At 42.7% G+C, this 17,432-nt stretch overlaps 4 protein-coding genes and 1 non-coding gene across 12 annotated transcripts in view; 3 read left to right on the top strand and 2 right to left on the bottom strand.

The window, feature by feature from the left end:
* LOC116385509 (ADAMTS-like protein 1) overlaps positions 1-3,539 on the top strand; it is an 80,922-nt gene extending 77,383 nt beyond the window's left edge. For 2 of the 3 annotated variants that reach the window (XM_031851026.1, XM_031851028.1), the window contains 4 exons: positions 117-321; positions 741-850; positions 999-1,219; positions 1,580-3,539. In XM_031851026.1, the coding sequence (XP_031706886.1) occupies positions 117-321; positions 741-850; positions 999-1,219; positions 1,580-1,689 (646 nt within the window). In that variant the 3' untranslated portion in view covers positions 1,690-3,539. The remainder of the gene's footprint in view (positions 1-116; positions 322-740; positions 851-998; positions 1,220-1,579) is intronic. The other variant, XM_031851027.1, reaches the window with a different exon arrangement.
* A 239-nt stretch (positions 3,540-3,778) lies between these two features.
* On the top strand, positions 3,779-6,616 carry LOC116385740 (NACHT, LRR and PYD domains-containing protein 12-like). The gene is made up of 4 exons (XM_031851437.1): positions 3,779-4,199; positions 4,374-6,096; positions 6,261-6,344; positions 6,464-6,616. Exons 1-4 carry the CDS (start codon positions 3,890-3,892, stop codon positions 6,549-6,551), a joined length of 2,205 nt encoding a protein of 734 aa, XP_031707297.1. The 5' UTR covers positions 3,779-3,889; the 3' UTR covers positions 6,552-6,616.
* A 1,023-nt stretch (positions 6,617-7,639) lies between these two features.
* Positions 7,640-7,713, bottom strand: trnai-aau (transfer RNA isoleucine (anticodon AAU)). Its single transcript has one exon. It is a non-coding gene; the product is annotated as a tRNA-Ile (tRNA).
* A 490-nt stretch (positions 7,714-8,203) lies between these two features.
* larp7 (La ribonucleoprotein 7, transcriptional regulator) lies at positions 8,204-13,075 on the top strand. 5 transcript variants are annotated; one of them, XM_031850885.1, is made up of 13 exons: positions 8,210-8,334; positions 8,545-8,750; positions 8,866-8,966; positions 9,088-9,171; positions 9,318-9,482; positions 9,607-9,709; positions 9,871-10,167; positions 10,357-10,510; positions 10,627-10,763; positions 10,989-11,101; positions 11,328-11,487; positions 12,350-12,441; positions 12,665-13,075. In XM_031850885.1, the coding sequence occupies exons 2-13, from the start codon at positions 8,558-8,560 to the stop codon at positions 12,740-12,742; spliced, it is 1,677 nt and encodes a 558-aa protein (XP_031706745.1). In that variant the 5' UTR covers positions 8,210-8,334; positions 8,545-8,557; the 3' UTR covers positions 12,743-13,075. The 5 variants fall into 5 exon arrangements, with proteins under 5 accessions (XP_031706743.1, XP_031706745.1, XP_031706742.1 ...); XM_031850883.1 differs by having other exon boundaries at positions 8,204-8,251; positions 12,350-12,728; XM_031850882.1 differs by having other exon boundaries at positions 8,557-8,750; positions 12,350-12,728.
* saxo2 (stabilizer of axonemal microtubules 2) lies at positions 12,112-15,990 on the bottom strand. 2 transcript variants are annotated; one of them, XM_031850886.1, is made up of 3 exons: positions 15,638-15,990; positions 14,485-14,630; positions 12,112-14,380 (listed from the first exon to the last, which is right to left on the bottom strand). In XM_031850886.1, exons 1-3 carry the CDS (start codon positions 15,700-15,702, stop codon positions 13,455-13,457), a joined length of 1,137 nt encoding a protein of 378 aa, XP_031706746.1. In that variant the 5' UTR covers positions 15,703-15,990; the 3' UTR covers positions 12,112-13,454. The 2 variants fall into 2 exon arrangements, with proteins under 2 accessions (XP_031706746.1, XP_031706747.1); XM_031850887.1 differs by lacking the exon at positions 15,638-15,990 and adding an exon at positions 15,111-15,625.
* Positions 15,991-17,432: the final 1,442 nt, after the last annotated feature.

Below are 17,432 nucleotides of genomic sequence, written 5' to 3'. Positions count from 1 at the left end.
GTCATGTCTGCATCCAGGACTCAACACGGAGAAACTTTAGTGCTGAGTACTTCTGGGACCAGAATTATTAATACTTTATAAATGATTGTCCCCTTTTCCTCTTTGGTTTTGATTAGGTGGCGAATGGATCCTTGGTCTCCATGCTCAGCCAATTGTGGAGGTGGGTCCCAGACCAGGAGGGTCCGCTGCATGAAGGGTGCTGAGGGCCGATCAAGAGAGGCGGAGGGCAAGCACTGCCTTGGCACAGGGAGAAGACCCTCTGACACCAGGCTATGCAACCTACTGCCCTGTGCCAGATGGGCCACTACCCACTGGGGAGCAGTGAGTCTTCTTACATTGACCACACAAACACATCTCGACACGTCTACATGGACTGTGTCCAGGCTGTTTATTTGGGCAAAACACAATCGACCTCACAAGCTGTGTGTCGGTTAAGTATATGGTAGTTAAACAGTTGAAGACTGCAGAACAACTGCCACTTTTTAGTGTTTGTTTTCCAAACGATTGAAGGGGTAATCTGATAATCCTTCCTTATCTGTTAGAAACCACATATTTGTTGTAGTTAGGGAATTCACCCTTTTTCTGTGTTAACTCTTTCTTGAGTATATTATGAGAACTTCCCAGTCTTGCATAATAGTTCCCATTTCAAAATGAGATTAAATAGTTTTAGTGTTCAGTAGGTACTAGCAGGGAAGTATTTTCTAACTAAAAGCTGAACTTGCTTGTAATTCCTCTTTTAGTGTCACGGTCAATGCGTTGGTCCCAGTTTGGCCACACAGCAACGGCATGTTTACTGTCAAGACACAAATGCCACCAAAGTCCCCTACAGGATGTGCAGTGGACTCCACAGGTAAATATGGATGTCATAAAATGAGTGTACTGCATATCAACAGTTGATACATGATGTTGATGTACACCGATGCCTCATGTGACAAAGACACTCGCATGGAGAAAAAGGGTCTAAACGTCAGAAATACTCTGCTGTTTGTATTTTGTAGGCCCAGTTCCCTGAGGAATTGCTCCACAGAGGTCTGTGCCCTTCACTGGCGTGTCGGGCCGTGGACGCAGTGCACTGCCACCTGTGGACGCCACGGGTTCCAGTCACGCCAGGTGACCTGCGCGCACTGTCGAACTGGAAAGGCCACACATGAGCATCACTGCACGTGGAGGCCTCGCCCTCCCAGCTGGCAACGATGCAATATTTTGTCCTGTGGCAAAGGTGAGAAAAAAAAGAAGCGCTGATGGCAAAACGGAGACAAGTGGTTTCTTAATTGGGATCAAATCTACATAATAAAATGATCCTGGATTTTGTTTATGTACGTATGGCATATTCAATATGGTATAACTGCAAATGTTGATGGTTCAATTTCCAATGTTTTTTGAAATATGTCAGTGCTTTGAAAAGCACTCGTGAAATTCCACTAACCTCCGCTGTATTTGAATGATGGAAGGTTCAGAAGTTGGTATCTTGAATCTGCTTCATATTAAACTGCATTACTAGATACTTAATAGATTTTCCATCTTGTAGAGATGCTTAAAGGGAGTATGTGTAGTAAACTGTAACGTCCGTGTACTCCAGCAGGAGAGTGTCGAGACAGCACGAGGTACTGCGAGAAGGTTCGACAACTGGAGCTTTGTCCGCTGCCCCAGTTTAAGAGCCGCTGCTGTGATTCCTGCCGAAACACCTGAGGCGGGCACATAAGACGAGGGTCGTGGACGACCTGGATAGGTTGGGGAAGATGCTCAGACAGCCAACAGAGACTTGAAACCTCTACGCCCCCATACTTTAACCCCATAACTGTCGTCAGTGATCAGTCTTGGATGGGGATTCCTGAGTGTGGAGGAATGTTTGGATGGTCATACCTAGAATGGTTGTGATCTACTTTCCTCACAGAAATCATGTGTGCGTTTTAAATTTGAAGGTTTTGAGTGGAGTCACAGGTCTGTTAATGAAAGCTTCACTTTTACTTCTTCGGGGGAAAAAAGGAACATGAAGCTTTCCTAAATTATGCAAACGTAACATCAGATGTATTTTCAATATGAGTGATAGAAACTTGTGGTGACTGTGTGGTTCCATAAAGGGGAACTCATAAAGGACAACCTATCCACATTTAACATATCTGGTGTAGTTTTATTTTTTAAACGGTGCTGCACCACCAGGTTCAATTGTAGCACCGTCACTTCATCTCCAAAATAGGATGCATATTGTCGTGCAATTTAGCTTACAATACTCAAATATGCAATTAAAATACTTTTCTTTTCAATGATTGACTTCATACCCAGGGATTCTGGGTAGACCCCTGAGCTCGTTGTAACCACTGGATAGTTGTGTGTTTCTTCTTTATTGCAATGGTCTCTGTAACAGTGTTGATAAATAGTTCTGATGCTAAATGAGCATATGGAGGTATGGGTAAAAGCTTGTTTAAACACAGCATCATATGAATGGGAAACTGCAAAAAGCCTAACATTTGATAAATGATATGCAGTACATTTGGTATCGGCCACATGGGAAAATAGATCGTGACCTGCGCTATCATTTTGGATAATTTAGCACGTAACGACTGGTCAAGTCCTTTTGCAGAGGAAAGGAATTAGGATTGCAGGCGCTGTAACTGCATTTTTTATTGGAGGAATAAAAAGTAGGACATGATAAAGATTTATCTTGCATGGGTTGCACTATGGAGGTGTATGACAGTAGCAAGTCAATTTTTGGAAAAAATACAAAGATTTTGCACTCAACTCATCCAAGTCTTTGTTAAGAACATGGCTTGTAGAGTTTTTTTTCTAATTTGTAAAGTTACATTTGTTTATATATTTTGTTTTGTGATTTTGTTATTTCTTGGAAAAAGATATTTGTTCAAATGTCCCTTTAACCACTTTGTGACGTTTAAACACGAGGAGAAGAGTACCTGCTCATCCTTTCCACCAAATTAAATTTTAGTGTGACATTTTCAGAAAGCAGTCCTTGGGTAACTCCTCGTCAGTGGACCTTAAAACATGTAAATAATATGAACTCTGTGTTACATTTGGATTAAACAGTAGGGAACCTTTTTAAAGATCATCATTAATGCACCATACTCGTTCTAGATATGCAGCGTTTGCACACATTATGTTCAATAGGAGTTCCACGATGCTTCATCATCAAGTGCAACACAGACCTTAGCAGGTAACGTGGCCTTTCTAGGTGTGATTACTTGACTTTGTCAAAGGAAAACATAATTAACATATTACTTCTGCTCTTAAGTTCTGTAGATATTTGTTTTGTCCTTTCAACTATTTATTTCATGTGTGTTCTTGTGCATAGTTTTGTAAATAATTACAGGGGTGGGTTTTAAGTATGCATTTCCCAACAGGTTTTTTTGGTATTTGATGTGCATGCAATGGGGACCCTCTGCTGGTAAACTGATGTGTTGCTTTCTGCTCGTGCCTGGTGTATTATTAAATAAAACCAAATACATTCCTTTTATAATCTGTTGTGGTTCTGACTGCAGTATCTTGTCAAAGTGTATTAGAGTATATTAAAGTGGATCTATGAGACAACTGCTGGAATTCCTGTCGAACCATTAACTCCAACTCACTCACAACAGAGAACAAAAACCACTGTGACGGGAGGTTCTACCATTAACAGGAAGAACAAGTCATTCAAGTCTGGTGTTATTACAACACAGCTCTGTCATCGACACTATGGTGCCACAGGGAAAAAAGCTTTCCTCTTTCTGTATCTATGACATACAGTTCACATCCTACTTCTCAGCCTCTGAAAAGGGACATGCGTTCACACAGGACTCCTCTAAATGATGAGGGGAAATTGCTTAACATGAACCAAGACGCTACCATTCAAATGAGCACCATCGGCAGATGATTTGCTGAGGATTTTTTCAGATTAGTGATGGTGGAAAACGATGGTTGTAATTCTTGTTTGACTGCACTTGGGGTTCTGCGAGTTTCCCTCGTTGACAAACTGGAAGGACGGATTGACTCTCTGCTGGAGATCTTACTATGTCGAGAAGTGTTCACTCGTGATGACCGTGAGGAGGTGTTGTGTCAGTTGGGGTCTCGGGCCAGAGTGAGAAAGGTGTTGGATATCCTGACATGTAAAGGTGAGGAAGCAGCTAAGGTTTTTCTCTCAATCAGCAGTCATCAGCAAGAGGCACAGACACACTCCCATGAAGGCAACACAGATCAGCCTCAGTCCGTAGGTATGCAATTCATTGGTACATTTAAGATGACAATAATGCCACGAGTTAAACACTTGTTATAGCATTGCTTTGTTCATATATACAGTGCATTCTGTGGCTTTCATGAAGCATTGTTAAATGTGTTAGTCAGTTGTCATAAAGGACAAATCACATGAATCTTATCTTCTTCTGCAGAGTATAACAAAGTCAAACAAAAGCATAAAGATGTCCTCACCCGCCGCAGTGAGAGCATGCTCTTCTACAACACCCGTCACGGAGAGAAAATTCTTTTTTCCGAACACTATGTCAATCTGTTGCTGGCCGACGGACACCAGGGCTTAGAGATTAAAAGACACGAGGTGCTGACGTTTGGACAGAAGCGGCTATCTATGCAGCAGAAGTCAGCGGTGCAAAGGAAAATCGCACCAGCCGAACTCTTTTCAAAAGCAAATGGCAACCGTCCAGTCAAGAAGGTGCTGGTGTCGGGGGTGGCCGGCATCGGAAAAACCATCCTGGTGCAGAAAATGCTGTTCGATTTTGGTGGAAACCGGGACCATCTCGGATTTCACTTCATCGTCCACATGACCTTCAGAGACCTGAATCTGATCGACAAACCGACAAACTTCCGGGAGCTGGTCTTGCGTAAAAACCGGCACCTTGCTAAGGAACTGGACAACATTTTAGCGAATGACGACAAACTGCTGATCATCTTAGACGGCTTTGATGAGTTCAGACACTACAGGAGCTGCGATGTAGACGCATTTGTGACTCAGCCAGATGAAGATGCAGAGGTGGTGGAGGTCTTCGGCAGTCTGATGCAAGGTGAACTGCTTCCCAACGCTTCTGTCATGCTCACAAGTCGCCCAGCAGCCATTAACTACATCCCCGTGGGCTGTATCGACCGCTTTGTGCTCATCGCTGGCTTCTCCTTGACCGAAGTTCAAGACTTCTTTGTCCGTTATTTCCAGGACAGCACAATTGCTGAGCGCATGTTCGAGGTGGTGTCAGCGAATGAGCTAATGCTGACACTGTGCTACATACCTGCATTTTGCTACATTGTGTGCTGCATCCTCAAAGAAAGCGAAGACCTCTGTGGAGAGAGCCCCAAGACCATGACGGACATTTATGTGCAGTACCTGGTGGCCTTGCTTCGCTCTCACACTCAAGCGAGAGCCGAAACCTTTCGCCAAGAGCAAGAAGCAGGGACCGTCCAGCCGCTGTCCGATATCGTGCTGAGGCTGGGACGCCTGGCCTTCCAAAAGCTGATGGAGCATCAAACTCTCTTCTACGGCAGCGACCGAGACGTTGCAGCGTTAGAGGGATGCAGCCTTGTTAGTACCTTTCTCGACAAGACAGTGGCACAAGAGCCTGGCTGCACTGAGGAGGTTTACTCCTTTGCGCACCTTACTGTTCAAGAGTTCTTTGCTGCAGTTTATTGTGCAATGACGGATCACCCTTTACCTGATGCACTTCAGCACAGTGCAGGTCTTGCAGAGGGGTCCAACAACGGACATTTGGACCTCTTCAACCGCTTCCTTTCTGGAATCCTCTCTGAACGCAATGCTAATCTCCTATCGAGGCAGGTAGGGCTGTGTTGCCATAAGGACAAAGTGGACGACTATCGTCAGAGGATCATCGGAGAGCTTACAATGCACTGTGAAAGCGGGACCCATATCCTCAACCATTTACACTGCCTGTTTGAGCAACAGGACCCGTCTCTGGCCCTCGCTGTGCAACCAGAGAGGCTGCAAGTGAATGTCAGTGATGAAACACTTTCTCAAATGGATTACAATGCCATCAAGTACTTCCTGAACCTCACAAAGGGCCAGATAGCAGAGCTGGATTTGACAGGGACAGGAGTAAGCCGTGAGGCACTTAGAGACATTCAGCACCTGCTGCTCAGATGTAACAGACTTTGGTGAGTTCCTCGTAAAATGTGGTTTGCAGTGTCTCCTTCCCTGACTTATTGTTCAATCTTTGCAGTTCCATGTGGGTAATGCATATCACTGCACACATCAAGAACCATGTTGAGGAGTATATAATTTGGTTTATGCTAACTAATTCCACTTTTTCATTTTTAAGGCTTGGAGAAAACAAAATCGATATAAAAACAGCTCAAGTCATTGCGGATGTGCTGCAAGTGTCAGAAAGTATAACCCACCTCGGGTAAGATGACAATTCATTTTACAGGCTTTTGTCAATACTCAGAAAACCAATATGTATCTAAGCAATCATTATTTGAGAATAAAGAATCACCCAGACATGTTTCACACTTCTCATTTTAGTCTTGGATGGTCAGACATCGGTGATGATGAACTGCTGACTCTTTCTAGTGCCATTCGGGTGAAAAAAAACCTTCAAGAGCTGTGGTAAGAGTCACGATATGCCACATTATCATATTTTTGGGGAAATGAAAGTCTTTCCAGAATTGTGCTTGTCTGAATCATGGATCACGTAAAAGCTGACAAGGGTGAAATTGTGAAGAAAATACTGTTAGATTATTTTTGCCAACTGTTTTCATTAATCACCATGCAGTAAACTCACTGTTTGGTTAACTGCACTCCAGCTCAGTATAACAGCTGTACATTAAAGCAACAAAACATATATATTCCAATTAAATGTTCTGTATCTGGAGTCTCCGATCATTTCTTGCTATTGGGTAGCTAACTGGTTACATACAAAAATGTTATGGCCATTTTCTGTCAAAAATGATCATCTCATAAGGGATAAAGATGCTGAGTATAGTTTCATATTTGTAAACATAATTTATTTGGTTTGCAGATTTATTCACGTGTAAAACATTCAATGGATAATTCAGAACATGTTACTCATACCTACGTGCCTTCACAGGATGGAGGGAAACCGAGTGAGCTACAAAGGTCTGCTGTCACTCAGTGACTTGACCCCAAACCCTCTGAAAAAAGTTGTGTGAGTGTGACTTGTTTCAACAAATCATTCTAATACATATTTCAACAATATCCATTTTCTTACGCTTCTTTTCATTCCCTCTTCATACAGAGCCATATGGAATGACCTGACTGACACAGATACAGAGTCGTTTTGCACCCAAGAAAGCATAACTGTGAGCTTCACAGATAATGAAATGTGGGGAGCGTGGGGCGAATGGGTCTTCAAAAGGTGCGAGGTCAGCAGTAATGAGAAGTTAGTGGCGGTACTCCACAAAGTGTGCAACATACCGGTCCACTGCTTAGAGACCCAGTGGGCGAAGACTTTCTACAAGCAACTATCACAGCTCATCAAGCACAGGATTGAGTGCTGCACTGAGGATGACATGAGCAAAAAGCTCAAAAGGTTTGACAGGATATTGAGCCACATACAGTAAAAGGACTACACCTGCTTCCAGTTATAAGCTAGAACATACAGAAGAATATTTTATGTTGAATGCTTTGCGTAACACTAATTGAAAGTGGAAGGCAATTGGCGGGTTAAAGAAAACTACATGGCCAGTACGGGTATCGAACCCGCGACCTTGGCGTTATTAGCACCACGCTCTAACCAACTGAGCTAACCGGCCACGAGCTGCGAGACTCAAACAATACTATTAATTTCCGTGATGATGCTCTTCTTTTTATACACTTATGCTACACACACGTTGAGTCGATCTCAGACGTGTGTGTGCGTGTTCTTTTGTTTTTTTTGGGGGGGGGGAGGCTCTTCAAAATAAAAGCACAAACAATGTCACATGCAAGTGAAACATTTTTTAGACTATTAGATCATTACTAAAATACCTATTTAAAAACGTTTATTAATGGAACACTTTATTTCTAGTACTATGTATTATCATGTTTTCTATTTATTTAACAAATTATATTTAAATTTGAAATGCACTACTCCTGTGTGTATGAAATATTATATATTTTTTTTAATCTTATCAGATTCATTGTAACTTGTGTACAATTGTCAATAAAATGTTGAAACTTCAAATGCATTTGTTACATTTTATTTTGGACTACTTCACCGGAAGTTGTTTAAACTGCTCACCGGAAGTTGTTTAAACTGTTTACCCTGATTCTGATCTGACGAATATATTCTGCGACATCTCGCTGAACGAAGTAAGTCGTTCATATGACGTTAGCCAGCGAGCTAACCCGGTTTTTGTTATTTTTGTGCATGCAGTTTCCTCATCTCAAATAAGGTGAGTTTTCGTAATTAGTAAGGCAGTTCAATGCTACGTGAGGGGTTGACGTGTTTTGAAATGGAGTGGGCACGACGATACCATTTTAAAAATGTCGCTACCGGCGAACTGACATACAACTGCTAGCGATAGCTAACACACAATTGGCTAGCTAAGCAGACCCAAAACCTAAGTCGCGTTACGTGTGCATGTTGCTGATCTGTGTTACAGTCTCACCCGCAGGATGATTGACACAGAGAGGGAAGCTGCGCACGCAGAAGCCAGCAGTAAGAACAAGGAGACTGAAAAAAAGAAGAGGTCGCGTGTGAAACAGCTGCTGGGTGATGTGAAGAGGCAAGTGGACTTCTGGTTCGGAGACGTCAACCTTCATAAGGACCGTTTTCTTAAAAAACTCATCGATGAGTCAGAGGATGGATGTAAGGAGCAATCGATATAACACTACATTCATATTGAATCATTTAGTGCATGTAATGACACGAAAACATTGGATTTAGTCTGAAATGTTGTACCAAATGTGTAATTTGTTTTTAGATGTTGATATATCTGTGTTGGCGAGCTTCAATCGAATGAAGAAGCTGACAAGTGACACCAAGCTGATTGCCAGAGCGATAAAAAATTCATCTGTAGTTGAGGTAACTATGACGTGTATTTTCTTTTTTTAGGATGTCTTGTTAATGTTTTTTGTTTGTGCATGGCTCCAAACTAATGTCCAATGAATGCAATGAACACACATGTGCTACCGTTTTGCTTCAGGTTAACCTCGAGGGAGATAAAGTAAGGCGTCAGCTTCCAATTGGAGATGTACCGAATGATGTCGACGATCGCACAGTCTATGTGGTAAAAAAATAGTTTTATGCTGAGGAAATACACCTTAAACTGAGCTCTTGTCATACTCATGCTGGTTATTTTGACAAGCGTTCTCTGCCTGCTGGTATTAACAAAACTGTTGGATCATAAGATAATACTTTTCTTTTTTTCACAAGGAACTCTTGCCCAAAGATGTGACGCACAGCTGGATAGAGAGAGTGTTCACTAAATGCGGGAATGTGGTTTACGTTAGCATCCCGAGATACAAGACCACTGGTGACCCCAAGGGTTTCGCCTTTATCGAGTTTGAGACGGAGGGACAAGCACAGAAAGCCATAGAGGTGATACCTTCAATACAATCAATAAAATGTCATTGTTTCCTAAAATATGTGATGAGCCGGTCAGCCCCGTGTTTGATTTTGGCAGGAAAGAAAACTCACAGACATTATTGACCTTTTGAAACAGATGCTGAACAACCCCCCTGAAGATGCTCCCCGGAAGCCAGGGATTTTCCCCAAGACGAAAAGTGGGAAGCCCATCCCTCTACCAGCCGACAATCCACCATCAGGTACAATGAAATACAATCACTTCAGTCACATCACTTCTTCTTTCTACCGCCCATAAACCGAAAAAACCCTGACTCATTACAAATCTGAGGCATAATATCAAGAAAAGGGTTTTTAATGCAATTTGTATTGATCCGCATGTCTTGACATCCGTGTGCGACAGGTGAAGAAGAGGACAAGAAAAAGAGGAAGAGGAAGAAAAAGAAAGAAGGCGCCACACTACAGACTTCTGCTGAAGAATCCAAAGAGCGAGAGAGGGAAGCAGAACCATCGGAGCTAAAGAGGAAGCGCTCGGCGGCGGGGGATTTTGAATCGGATGTCGCTGCCACTCTGAAGACCTCGGAGAAAAAAAGACGACGGTCCCAGACGGCAGAGGGATCCGAAAGTGACGTGCCGTCTAAGATGAGGAGGATGAGTGAAAGTGAAGCTGGAGAGAAGGAGAAAGATTTAACTAAGCCTCGTAAGTGAACACATTATCTGCTGGTCCTTAAGGCGGAAACAACAAAGATACAAACGTCTTTACTTTTCCCCCTTGCTCTCTCTTTGCTTTTCCTTTTACTTCCTGAAAATAGATGATGTATGATGAGTTTTTACAGCAATGAAACCATGAGTTAGTTGTTGTGTTACCTGTGTTATTCCCCTTTTTTAGATACGCCCACTAAAAGTGACACGGAGAGAGGTGTTGAAGAAGGGAAAGAAAACCGAGATGATTCAGCAGTTAAAGCAAAGAGGAAGAGGAAAAAGAAACACAAGGAAAAACTGAAGATAGGGGAAGAAGTTATCCCACTCCGGGTTCTGTCCAAGTAAGATCCCTCTTCCATTCTTCCTCATGTGTCAACAGGAATGAATTAATAAGTGAAACCGCCGACAGAACCACATTAACTTAAACATGTTGATGATGATCTTTTGGCCGCATTAGGAAAGAGTGGCTCGAGTTGAAGGACGAGTATCTGACGTTGCAGAAGCGCAGCATGAAGTCCTTGAAGAAGTGCATCAATAAGATCGATCACAAGGAGCACAAGAGTCTCGTGGAGACGGACCGGGATCCTCAAGATGGTGAGACGCAGTTCTGTCTCCGATTACCTTCGTGAACCCATTTTGATATGTTTTTAAAACCAAAAGATATGAAATGAAGCAAAAAGATGCTGAAATTAAGTACAATGAAATTGTCTGAAAAAAAAAAATCAGTTTCTTGTGGGAAAGATACATTTTCTTTACAACTATTTCATCATTTTCACCAAAACTGGTACAATGCAATAATGTTGGTTTTCTGTCTTCTAGTTGAGAAGAGTACGAAAAGTGAGAAAGAGACGACCCAAGGCCCTCAGTTCACCAGCGGTGTCATCATGAAGATTACAGACGGCAAGCCGCTGCCAGCGAGGAAGTTCCTCAAGGTACAATGTAACTCGTCAGCCCTTCTGGAAATCATCCATATCGTCTATATTTTGATATTCAGGAAAGTTATGATCACCAACAAGCTTTGCTTTGTGAGTCAAGGTAAAGTTATTCACACATGTTCACCTTTACCAAGTGAGGCATTTGTGCACAAGACAATTGAATCTCAACATAGGTCTGTAAGATTATTAACCAAAGTTTGTGTTTTTTTTTGATTTTATGTAGGATGCTCTGTGCAAAATATCCCCAGTAGCTTACATTGACACCTTGGACGGAGACACCGAGGGTCACATCCGCTTTCACACCCCTGAAGACGCGAAAGCCGTCAGCGACGCCAGAGCAGAGCTGCAGAAAGAGCACAGCTGGAAGGTCGAGATCCTCGCAGGTATGCATTTTTATTTCCCCCTTCGTTCAAGGTGCAGTTATTTGTGCATAGCTCCCAGGATGCTTTTCATGACGCGTCGCTGTTGTGACTCGCGTCTTAGTCTCGCCCACGGGATATCCAGGCATTTAACAGAGTGAGGCCTCGGAGTCGTCACTTTACAAGCAATGTCGATTCAATGTGAGAGATATAATGAGACATGAACGCACAGAGATGCCTTTATGTATTTTATTGTGTGAAGCACTACAGATGTTCTTATGAAAAGCACCATACAAATAAAGAGACATTACACTTCTGTCTATCTACTGTATATGACTAATTAATGTAAACACCACGTCACAATTAAAGCAGTTGAACACAAGCAACATCAAGGTGAAATGTCATAAAGGAGCAGAAAGTTTGATCCTCATAACTAACGACCACTCGTGAGTTCAAAAGTCATCATGGCTGAATAGACTACAGCAGAAGGATACGCCGGTGTTTCCTCGCTCTCAGCTCCTTCGGGAAGCCTCCTCGCTCATCGTCTCCTCGAGGTTGCATATCAAGGGATTGAAAGATCCTCCGTGATGGCGGAGGGGGAGCGATGTCCTCGAGAGGAGGCGAGGACGCATAAGTTAGCGTCATGAAAAGCACCCACACGGTACATGCATCGCTAATCCTCTCCGGTTGAGAAGAGGACTCGGATGACTGAGCTGTGTTTTTTTTTAAATAATTGATTATGGTGAAAATAATTTATCGGGATGGCGCCCATCAGCTCGTCTTCAGTTCTGTGTTTTCAAAGGTTTCTTATCAATTGTTGATTGCATTTTTGAGCCGCGGGTAATGATATTAGCTTTAATAAATCTCCATTCAATGACTTTTAAAGGGGACCATGAACAACGGTACTGGCAGAAGATCCTAGTGGACCGCCAAGTCAAGCTCAATCGCCCGAGGGAAAAGAAGAGAGGCACAGAGAAGGTGAGATCAAGATTGACAAGGTTTCATGTGGTAATATTCAAAATGGACAGGGTTATGATGCATATTTTAGCTTATTTATTATTTATCCTGAATCCATTTATGGATATGTATTAATATCTGGAATAATGTTGTCGTATACACTCATATTCCACCGTTAAAGCAGTGCTGCCTCTCTTTTTATTTGCTGTCGCATCTAATTTCTTATTTTCTTTTCATACTTCAGCTCATATCCAAAGCCGAAAAAATCATCCTCGCCCGGGCCAGAGAGGCCCATAAGCACATCCGTTTCCAAGAAGACTGACAGCTGCTGACAGCCGTACATGTTTAACTGTGTGGACTTTACATGATGTGATTGGAAAGGGGACAGTTGATGTTAATGCGTAGCTAACTGGAAGAGAACTGAATGTGTAACAAGTTCAAATGTCCCCTCATTTGTTTGTTTGCACTGGAGCTGCTACGCATATAGACAGTTTGGCAACATTTTGTTATTTTTAATTGCTAACAGAAAGATTCTGTGTATGATATGAATATGATTGGAGAGTTCTCCCGGTAAAGACGTGTCCAAGTCACGGCATTTCCTTTTGAGGATATTTGCCTTTTTGTTTTTGAATAAAATGCCATTCTTTGATTATTACAGCATTTATTGTTTTGGTATTTATAACACTGTTGTCTATGTAGTTTGTGTGTAAAAGGAACTCTCAACTATTACCATAAGTTACTGTAGTTTGGACTGAGTGTTCATCCGAGATGGAAAGTTAAACTGGTCACTGTTTTATTTAAACACCATTCAGTCATTGCTGTGATAGACCACATTTAGCTGTCTAACTTGTGCAAACTTGTTTCCCAAACGGAATATGAAATGCCTTCAATTAAGTAGATTACATAACACTCAAAATGAGTTGTGCTGAGGAGTATCAGTGAGCTGCTTAGTGGTATAAAAATAGCTGCCGTTACGTAATCTCAGTTGCATTTATGGCTTTTATTGTTGTCATCAGCCTGGTCTCTGGGGAAGCTTAGCTTCTGCTAGAAACCATGCGGCTGATTATTTGGTGGGCCTGAGGGGGCTCCTCACAAATTCGACCATCGGCCAAAGTCAGTCCTCTGTCCAAAGAGCTGGTCCAGTACATCCTGGACTCTTGAGTCCCAGGGGAGCTGCGTTCCAAGTTGGAAAGTGCTCCATCCTCAGCAGGACGGTGAGTTCTCTTGGTGGCATTGCAGCTGGATGCTTTCTTATTCGATTTGGGGTGATGGCGAAATGGCTTTCGAGTTGTTTTGCGGCCCTCAGCAGGCTTAGGCGTGCACAGTGAAAAGGTAGTTTTCTCGGGCCAGGCCAGCTGCTCTTTACGGACGGAGGGGAAGCGCTGCGGCATGTCCCAAGATTTGTAATCCTCCTTCATGGTTGTCGTTCCCCAAAAGCGCTCCTTGCTCGTCTCTCCGGTTTGCTTCGATGGCAGGACTGGTTTGGCACGCTGGCACTTGTGTTCCGTGCAGTCTGCATGCGTTGTGGAGAGGAAGTTGCAGTGGTCTGACGGTGAACTTGACTCTTTGGCTTTGCCTTTGCCGTGGAACTTGTTTTCAAGGGACCAGGTCTTGAACTCCTGAAACAATGCACTGGCTTTGTCAAAAATGTCCTGGTTTACCGCCCAAGCCACCTTTGGCTTCAAAGACACAGCAGGCTGAGATAGCAGACCTTTGGCGTGGTACACAGGCTTCTCCCGGCGCGTGGGCTGCACCGGATGGGTGACGTAGTCAGATCTGTAGCTGGTGACACTTTCAAAAGGTTGTGGGACTGGTTTAGAGTTGGCTGCAACTTGAACAGAATTTTTCTGGAAGCGACTTTTGGAGGGATGGCCTGTGACAACTAATCCTTGGTTGACCGTCAAGCTGTCGGTTAGCTTATATGGCAGGCGCCTCTTCACTTTCCATGCTTGGAAATCATCTGAAAATAAGAGACAGCGAGAGTGAATTTGAATCGGGGTGTGTGTATATTTCTTGTTTTATATTCCCGCAAAGAATGACTGTACTGATGGTCACATTGCTTACTTTTGTACACTGATGTGTAGTCCAACTTGGATGCCATCTGGTTCGCTTCAAAGCGCATAGGATTGTGTGCGATGCTGATGCATCTCCGGTGGCCTTCCGGTGGCACAGATGGTTGTTTTGTCCATTTGTCGGTCACGTAGATTGATCTGAAACACATGTGAATTTGCCTCTTTTTTTATTTTTTATACAGGTAAGAGTTTCAAAACGCGTCCAATCCCCCAAATTCTCCCAATATGCTCTGAATAATGTGCCAACCAAATTGCTGCCAAACGCTGCGTCTTGCTCAACTCCAGTTTCCTACATTTCCCAGAGTGACTTTCACCACCACACCTCGGGCAGCCTGGACATGAGGCACCCAGGTGGGCAAAGAGACAGATGCACTGCATCATTGGTCAATTGGCCCTCACAGGTGGGGAGACATTGGCATCAATCTGCCTCACCCACCAGGAACATAACGTGAGAACAACTTTTCACAGCTTAGTTCCACTAAGATGTGTCCAGACAGAAACTTTAGATACCTCCAAGTGGTCATTTTGGCACTCGTCCCCTTCAGTGGAGGGTAAGGGTCTCTCTGTGTTGAGCAACATACGATGGTCTTGGTGCAGCGTGGGGGGAAGGAACCTTACCTGGTGCTCTGTGGTAAGAGAGGCCCGTGTCTGGGCTCTCTGAGGGCCGAAGTGCTTCCTGGACGTCAAGTTTACACTTTCATCAACAAGGCAACTGTGCCATAATCTACATTAGACATGTAGAGGCATTAAGACGAAGTACTGTATAAAAGAAACACAAGGCCAAGTAAAAAGGCTTAGCAAAATAAATAACGGGTGAAATGTTTGTGTTCCCTGAGTTAGAACAGCTTACCTTGCCACAAAGATAATCAAATAGTTGATTTTGTAAGCCTATATTGTTCTAAAATCAGCATGAAACCCTTGCAGGAGTAAACCTGATCACACATTTTGTAGACGTATCCACCCCCTCAAAAAGAAAAAAACTGTATACAACGTTCAACTGTATACAGGTCAGATAATTCCATACAAATAAAGGAAATTTTGCTATAATACAAGCAGGTCACCGACCAGTATTTTGTGTTTTCTTCATGACGGCACAACCACAATTGCGATGTTTCCATAAATAAAACATAAATGGAATACCTCACCTCATAGATGTGGCCTGTTTGTCGTTTTGCTGCATATTTTGCTGCCTCGCAGTGTTTTTGCTCATCGCTCGTCAGGCGGTGCGCTTTTTCTGGCGTTCTGTGTCGGAGTTGTTGCAGCCTGCTCTGTGACTCTGTGCTGCTGCAGGCCTACATATGAATTATTGACCGGAGGAACATTGGTGTGTGTGTTGAACGAGAGTAGCACGCATCGCGGCTGAGAGCATCTAAAAATAAACACCAGTGGATTACTGTGATGCAGGCCGGTTGTCAAGGCGAGGACGCTGCGAGTGATGATGCGCTTTTTGGCAAGTAAAGAGGATTTCCAAATACCCCTGTAGTCGTTGCATAAAGTGGAGGAGACACTTTAGAAAAATATACAAAGTAGTTTATCAGCCCCGCGAGATTATGTGGCTTTTTACTGTTTTATACGAGTTATTTTTGAATTTGGAACATGCAGAGAGGGCTGCTGAGTCGTGCGTTTTGCAACGTGACCTTGTCGCAGGACTCCATCTGTCACTTTGTAGTGATGCCCAAAAAAAAAAAAGAAAAAAAAAGAGAGCGCGAGAGATGGGATATAAGCACGTAGATGCAACTGAGAGTAGGGGAAATGTTGACCTCGTGAACTGCTGATTTCGCACACGGATGATGTCATGGGGATTTCACCACGCACAAATGTTAAATTATGGATTATGGAATCTGCAACATCAAGTACGTTTCTGTGTTTGTCCAGTAGATGGCGTCCAAAGCTTTAATATCTACATATGGAGAGAGCACCTGACCCACATTATATTATAACCTGCTTCTCTATTGTGTTTGGCAAAAAAAAAATGGAAGGCGGATAATATTTTGAAATAGACAGCATAGTCTATAGACAGCCTTTTAACAAAACAGTTATTGCGATCTGGGATCAGTTGAGAATATAGTTGTGAGAGAATGAGTAAAACCATATATTTTATGAGTTACGACGATGGTTGTTTTTATTAGGCTTTCCAACAGCATAAACCAGAACAGAGATTTAACAGATGTGACGGGAGACGTCAAAACGCAATAAACCTTTGGTAATCCAACGGAGCAGCTCTAAAAAAACAACACTTAATATATAAAACATGATTTAGCATGTACATATATAAATATCTACAAATACAAAAATTGAAAGGATAAATTATTTAGACATGATTAATTAAATGTGATGAATTACATTTTCAAAAGACAAACTCTTGATCATTTGTACTTTGGCATTTGTACAGCATGATTTCTGAGGAAATACTGGCCATGTCTGTTTTTAACTTTAAAAAAAAGGGAAGTGAAGATGGTTTTAACCTGTTATCGATATTTTTAGACTGACATTTCAGTATTTTGTGCTGATAAGTATTCTTCCATTAATAAAACCCCAAGACAAATATTTAGTGTTAATAGAATTGCATTGTATACAAGTGTCTGAAGCAGCATTTAGACCGTGAAATACCAGCCTCTCTCATAGATTTTCAGTTGCAGGGGAAATGGTGCTACATTAGCCTTTTAAATGACTTAACTAAGTGATTAAAAACAAAACACAGCTGAACAAATGCAGTTAATGAACTGTGCAAATAGCACATGGTCAAAGTACCTGCATGTCAAATGCACTTCAGTAACTCCATTGGGTCACATTTATACAGTCAACAAAGTGACATACAAGTACTGTCCTTCTGTAGTTTTTAACACACACACACACACGCAGGGGCACAGGTGTTTTCAGTTATTCAGGCTGATTTGACCTCTGCTCAGGTTGAAGTTGGCAACAGGTGGAGCAAAGCTA

Source organism: Anarrhichthys ocellatus, unplaced genomic scaffold (genome assembly GCF_004355925.1).
Source record: "Anarrhichthys ocellatus isolate YVR2014 unplaced genomic scaffold, GSC_Weel_1.0 scaffold11, whole genome shotgun sequence".
NCBI classification, from domain to species: Eukaryota; Metazoa; Chordata; class Actinopteri; order Perciformes; family Anarhichadidae; genus Anarrhichthys; species Anarrhichthys ocellatus.
Note: the sequence above shows the minus strand (reverse complement) of the source record. Positions and strands in the feature narration are given on the sequence as shown.

What these genes read in the sequence shown, in the direction of transcription:
- LOC116385740 (XM_031851437.1), top strand. Translation starts at nt 3,890, where the DNA reads ATGGTGGAAAACGATGGTTGTAATTCTTGTTTGACTGCACTTGGGGTT. An exon ending in AGATCAGCCTCAGTCCGTAG is followed by an intron (nt 4,200 to 4,373) that starts GTATGCAATTCA and finishes CTTCTTCTGCAG; the next exon opens with AGTATAACAAAGTCAAACAA. An exon ending in GAAAGTATAACCCACCTCGG is followed by an intron (nt 6,345 to 6,463) that starts GTAAGATGACAA and finishes TTCTCATTTTAG; the next exon opens with TCTTGGATGGTCAGACATCG.
- larp7 (XM_031850883.1), top strand. Translation starts at nt 8,558, where the DNA reads ATGATTGACACAGAGAGGGAAGCTGCGCACGCAGAAGCCAGCAGTAAG. An exon ending in AAGCACAGAAAGCCATAGAG is followed by an intron (nt 9,483 to 9,606) that starts GTGATACCTTCA and finishes CTTTTGAAACAG; the next exon opens with ATGCTGAACAACCCCCCTGA. An exon ending in GAAAGATTTAACTAAGCCTC is followed by an intron (nt 10,168 to 10,356) that starts GTAAGTGAACAC and finishes CCCCTTTTTTAG; the next exon opens with ATACGCCCACTAAAAGTGAC.
- saxo2 (XM_031850886.1), bottom strand. Translation starts at nt 15,702, where the DNA reads ATGAGCAAAAACACTGCGAGGCAGCAAAATATGCAGCAAAACGACAAA. An exon ending in AAACAGGCCACATCTATGAG is followed by an intron (nt 14,631 to 15,637) that starts GTGAGGTATTCC and finishes CATGTGTTTCAG; the next exon opens with ATCAATCTACGTGACCGACA. An exon ending in CTACACATCAGTGTACAAAA is followed by an intron (nt 14,381 to 14,484) that starts GTAAGCAATGTG and finishes TCTTATTTTCAG; the next exon opens with ATGATTTCCAAGCATGGAAA.